This window comes from Temnothorax curvispinosus, unplaced genomic scaffold (assembly GCF_003070985.1).
Source record: "Temnothorax curvispinosus isolate PA1 unplaced genomic scaffold, ASM307098v1 QBEX01011659.1, whole genome shotgun sequence".
In the NCBI taxonomy this organism is placed as follows: domain Eukaryota; kingdom Metazoa; phylum Arthropoda; class Insecta; order Hymenoptera; family Formicidae; genus Temnothorax; species Temnothorax curvispinosus.
Window position 1 is genome coordinate 1 of NW_020221439.1, and position 6,318 is coordinate 6,318.

The 6,318-nt window shown below is 46.2% G+C and overlaps 1 protein-coding gene across 1 annotated transcript; it reads right to left on the reverse strand.

Moving 5' to 3' along the window:
• Positions 1-2,183: 2,183 nt before the first annotated feature.
• LOC112461705 lies at positions 2,184-3,467 on the reverse strand (the record flags this gene model as incomplete). Its single annotated transcript, XM_025027043.1, has 2 exons — positions 3,333-3,467; positions 2,184-2,595 (listed from the first exon to the last, which is right to left on the reverse strand). Coding segments are annotated over exons 1-2 (547 nt in total), but the record flags the coding sequence as incomplete, so codon positions are not given.
• Between the last annotated feature and the right edge of the window lie 2,851 nt (positions 3,468-6,318).

Here is a 6,318-nt window from a genome sequence, read left to right on the forward strand (position 1 = left end):
CGCACTATCTGGATCCCGTCATCGGCAACCTGGGACACGTGGACATCGAATTCAAGGTATTAATACACGTAGACACCGAAAACTACGGAGCGCACTATGTAGACCTCGTCATCGGCAACCTGGGACACGTAGACATCGAATTCAACGTATTATTACACCTGGATACCGAAAACTATGAAGCGCACTATCTGGACCTCGTCATCGGCAACCTGGGATACCTAGACATCGAATTCAAGCTTGATTCATAAGAAACGGCTTAAAAATTCCCTAGCGACACTTTCTGCCAAGCGTAGAAAACCTTCTTTTCCGGCAGCGGTGGTAATACGATGTAAGGATACGAAATCTCTCCAGATAAACATGAAGCAATTGTGCGAAACGTTGTGCATTTTGTATATATTGCGCCAGTTAATCGAGAAATAAATTGCATTTGCTGATGAAGCAATTGACTCAATATATATTATATATATGCCTAATTTACCTAAATAGAAATCTTCCTCCTGAATGATAAGTCTATCGACCTAATTTCGAAATACGCGCGCGATATCGAAACTGGCGATACCTGCGCCGCCAGCGTCGAAAAAGTGAAAGTGACATTTCTCTGTTCTCTGTTTGTTACATGTATGTTATAATGAGATGAGAGCGGTCGACGTAGAAAGTATCTTAAAATAAAATTTTCACATTTGGATTTTGCGTCGCAATATCTCCGCTCGTAGGGCACGTAGCGGAATATTATAAGAGGAAACCCCCCCCCCTAATTGGACCCCAAGCTATCGATCAAGGCTACTTAGAACTTTGTAACGGCCTGACTTTTTCGTCGAACGCGGACTAGGTTTGCCGGATCGGGAGTTTGACTGAAAGGCCCAGAGACAATAATCAGTTTGTAAAGCACGCTAACATTTATTCAATTTGAGATGTACAGAGTGGAACGCGGTATATTACATACAAGTGACGGAACGCGGTATATTACAACGGTAGTGCATGTGCACTCGGCGCAGTATTACGAGGCGCGGAACAAGTCGCGGTATTCGTAATATTATATACAGTTGACGGAACGCGGTATATTACAATGGTAGTGCATGTGCACTCGGCGCGGTATTACGAGGCGCGGAACGGGTCGCGGTATTCGTGATATTACATACAGTTGACGGAACGCGGTATATTACAACGGTAGTGCATGTACACTCGGCACGGTATTACGAGGCAACGGGTCGCGGTATTCGCGATATTACATACAGTTGACGGAACGCGGTATATTACAACGGTAGTCGGGGCACGTGTGCCCGGTGTAGTATCGTGATTAGGATACGATGCAGCGCGCCTTCGGTACGATTAGAGCGTCGCGCGGGACGGCAAGAAAACCCGGGGCGGCGGCGGCGAGAGCGCTCGCTGCGAGACCGAGCGTGCTCGACCCCGCGTATCCGTGGCCGTGGGGTTCTAGGAAGGAGGTCGGGGACACCTGAGAGTACTCAGTCGTGGCGCAGAGCTCTGAACCGCGTTTGTGTGTCGCCCTAGGATGCGGGAGGCTTCGTCGGAAATGGCTGAAGGCCCGTAGGAGACGAAGTGTGTCTCTCTCGCCGGAGCGTCGGTTTATATACCGCTCGGCGCGGCGGTTTCGCTAGAAGGGAGGCCGATCGTCAGGCGAGTTGCGCTGTGGTGGGAGCGGCGCGCCGCCGCGCGCTTGTCTTCGGCGGGGCTCGGCTCCTGTCGGCGTCCGTCGGGAAGGCCCCGGTGCTGCGTCTAGCCCGCGCACTCGGGGTATTTGGACGTATTAAAAATGTGGGCGCACCGCGCCCTTGTCTTCGCCCGAATGATAATCGGTCGGGCGGCATCCGGCGGTTGTTGGCCGGGGACGATGCTTTGGCGAAGGGGTGCATCGTTACACCTTGATCCGTTCACTCGTTATCGAGATCTCAACATCTCGGGTACTCGCAACCCGTCACGTCGCGTAAAAGAGTCACGGTTGGTCTCGCTCCGCGTGTACTTGGCACGAGACACTACCGTGTCTCTTGATATTTGCAAATTTATTTTTATTCGCACATTTGATAATCTGATCTGATTTTCACACCTTTCAAAGTTTGACAGAATGACGCTTTTATTAACAATATGATCGGTTGCTCCCAAATCTGCTATAAAATTAATTAATTCTTTTGAATTATCTCTACTCTTTATTAATCTAATTGTACCTGACTCTGATTTATCTTTTTTAGCTTTGGCGGTTATTGTTGCTTTCTTTGCTTTAGCCTTGCTGTCTGGTTTAACTATCTTTCCTCTATTATTTACTCTTTTGGTGTTTGTTTGTTCGGCTTTATTCGGCTTATTTTTATTAAAATTTGTATTTTTATACCTTTTTCCTCTAAATCTTCCAGCCTGTGCTCCGGCGTTTGGACAGTCTTCTCTTTTGTAACCTTTAACTTCTTGGCAATAGTAACAGAACCAAGCTCCTGTTTCAAGCGGGCAGTCCTTAGCTATATGTCCTAACTTATTGCACCGGTAGCACTTTACAGGTTTTCCGTCTGCTTCTAATTTCGCTCTCTGTGCTCTAGCCTCTGTTTTCTCTAATTGCTCTTTCTCTATACCCTTTGTTTCTGTTTCTAACTGTGTAAATAAAAGATTTTATTTCATCAATATTCATTTCTTTTTGAGTTGTTTGTCTTCTGATCAAATCGGCATTCCTCAATTTTGGTCATTAAAAGCTACCGCCTGATAGAATGACGATCTGATTTCTTGCTCTGTGAGAGGCACTGCATTCTCACATGATTCATATTCTCTAACTATAGAGTCAAAGCGTTCGCAAAAATCATTTACTTTTTCATCTTTCTTCATTTTAATCTGATAGAGACGAGCTCTTACAGATGTATGAGTTACATTTCTTTCTTTCTTCTTATATCTTCTTAATTTCTTTAAAATCTCTGATGGATCTTTTTCATGCAAAATTCTCTTATGATAATTTGCATCTATATGATTAATTATGATATCTCTAACAAAACTTTTTTTTAGCGATTTTTAATTTTAAAAGATTTTCTGGACCTTTTATTCTTGCATCTATTACATCTAGCAAATCATTGTTCATTAACTCTGATTTTAAATAATCCATCCAGAGATCAAAGTTAGATTTCTGCGTAAACTTATACTCTCTTTTAATATGTAGTTTCTGATTATTTAAATCAATTTCTATCGCGTTTTTAAATGCTTCTAAATCTCTACTTTTATCTCTAATTTTGGCTGAGCAGATTGCTTCTTCTACTTTTCTCTTTTTTGGTTTTTTTTGTATTCTTTTCAATAAAATTTTCAAGATTATTTTCTTCTAAATTTTGTATATTATCGTTATTTACCTCTAACCGTCTAAGTTTCAGTCTTTCACTCTCTAAATTAGCCTCCGAAACTTGCACCATATTCTCTATCATAGAATTCGCCTGCGTCATCACCCTTTCCAAGGTTTTGAATGTGGTCTCTAATTTTCCAGTCATCGCCTCATTTCTCGCGATGAGTTTTTCTTGTTGTTCATACAGATCTTACTATCAATCAGAAGAATTGGTCTATCCTCTCCCACAAATTTTGGCAGTCGAATTTCTTCTGTGATTCGGGGTTTCTCTTTTGGTTTTGAGGTGGCCCCTCGTGTCTCTAGCTCTTTCTCTTTCTCTATATCTGTGTAAATGTTCAGATTATTATTTTAATTTCATCCTTGAACACATATACTTACACATTTGCTATCTCTAACCTTTTAATTTTTCTTTTATTTTACTCTTTGAACAATATTCTCTTATCTTTTTTTTCTATCATTTTTTTCTCTAGTCTACCAGGAGATTCTGGTTCTTCTCTACGCATCCTTTGTCTCGTCTAGCTCTATCCATCTATATCGGGATTTCAAATATCAATTGGACATAAATAATATTTTTTTTTTTCAAAACAAATTTAATATCCAATATATTGATATTATAAAATTTATAATTTTATCGTCGAGTTTTTTTCAACAATAAAACTTATTTATTGCTTACAAGACCATACAGAACGCACTGCAATTCATAATGATCTGAAAGCGACGCGCTTCGCCAGAACCATCCGCACACGCACACCACTATCCCGTGCGATCTCCAGCACTGCTGAAAAAATCTATAGGATATCGGGTTGATCACGCACGCGCACGGGACTCGTACAGATTTACGTGGCCTCCCTAAACAGCAATCAAGCTACACTGCACCGCAAGTCATGCTTGATCACCGACCTGATGCATGTCGATTTTGAAAAATAATTCCATACACATGCATATATATTGTCATGGTGTCGCATCGATGTTATATTTTTCTAATCGATCATGCGTCAGCGCGTGCCCGGCAACAAGTTCTTTGCGCCAAAAACAAAGACTCTCGCCGTTCACGATCGGACTTCCGCGCGCCAAAAAAATGACTCTCGCCGTTCACGATCGGACTTGCACGCGCACGTCGCCGGCTTGTTACCAAGCGGCATCTTTCTATCTCTTTCTATCACACATCTATTCTCTATTTCTCTTTTTCTATTGCACATCTATTCTCTAATTCTCTTAGAATTTAGTTAATTTCTCGCATCTACTCTTTATATTTCTAGTCTCTACTTTATCAGCGCTGTTTTTCGTGTACATCGACGATGATTTCTCTATCTCTCAAGAAGAAGGCAAAAACATCTATCTCCTTCTAACAGCATTTATCAAACGAACGTTCTTATTAGCTGAAAGTTCTCTCGTTTTGCTCGTCAGCAACGAGGAATATTATTTACTTACCCTCTAATCTTCTATTCTCTGTCTGCGTCTAATTCGTGTATTTGTCGTCGTTGCCACACACTTCTCACAGATCTTCCGCAGGACAAGCGTGCCCTGGGCCCATAACCTGTTGGAATTATGCTCTCCGCAGGGATCGAGATGGTGGTGGTGATTGATAACGAACGACTTCTCTATCTGCTGTTATATAACTCTTTATTCTCGACTCTATCTCTACACACAGTATAAGACACCGTGTGACGATACGCGTATTCGTCACTAGCGCTACGGCCCTGGCGGCCACCAAGCACATGTTCAGCGTGCGCTCCTGTACCCGAGCGGTGGGGCGGCCGAGCGGTGGGGCAGCCCCAGCGGTGGGACAGCCCCCACCGCCCGCACTCGGGGTATAAATAGGGGACTCGAGCCGACTCGAGTCACCAGTCTTCTCCGACTCCTGTTCCCGACACGACCATTCTCCGAGACCGCTTTACCACGTTGGGCGCTCCCAACGACTTCCTCCGTACCGAGAATGGGTGCTCCCGTTCTCACCTGGGCGCTCCCAGGGTACGGGCTTCCCCAGCTGGGTGCTCCCGGTTGGTATTACCTGCCTTTTTCTGCCTCTGGGTCGGGCGCTCCCGACCCCCTCCACCGTACGGAAGACGGGCGCTCTCGGTGTACGGGCCGCTCAGTTGGGCGCTCCCGGCTGAGCTCCTGACCGACCTACCTGCTCGCAAATTCCGCAAGGCAACCGTGCCTCCGTACTTGCCCGCGAATCCGCAAGGCAACCGTGCCTCCGTACTTGCCCGCGAATCCGTCAGGCAACCGCGCCTCCGCGCCTGTCCACAAATCCGTCTCTGTCCGACCGCGCCTCAACCCGGCACACGTACACTGCGGCTCAGCGAAGCAACACACACACACACGCACTGACACTCACGCCCTCCATCAAACTGTATTGTAAATCGTGGGAATAAATATCTTTATGTAAACTAACCAGTGTCTTCACGTTTTCTCACCCTGGCCTGGCGAGCGAATTCTGAGCGAGAAAACGCGAACGTTACATGGCGCCCGAACAGGGACAAGTTCCGTTCATCTGGCGGACGGAGGGTCCACCACGATACCCGGGACCATGACGCTCCCGGTAAAGATTGGCCGGAAGGTGCTGGAGCACGACTTCCTGATTATGCCATCGTTACAAAGCGCCGTGTTAATCGGCGTCGTCTTATGGGCCCGGACCGGGATCGTGCTACGGGCGACCGCACCGCGCAAAGACGCACCGACCTCCGCATGCGGAGCCGTAGCCCAGGGACTGGCCTCCCGAACCCCCGACGAGGAACGCCGCCTCCAGGAATTCCTGCTCACGGAACTCGCCCTATTCGTGGACATCCGCGGCCCGACCAACCGGATCTCGCACCAGATCCGGGTTAAGACCGACCGGCCCATTAAACAGCGATACCGACCCAGGAATCCGGCCATGCAGGCAGTTATCGACCGGGAGGTGGAAAAGATGGAACGCGAGGGCGTGATCAAGCCTTCCCACGGAGTTTGAAGCTCGCCTATCGTGTTGGTCCGGAAGAAAGACGGGTCGTATC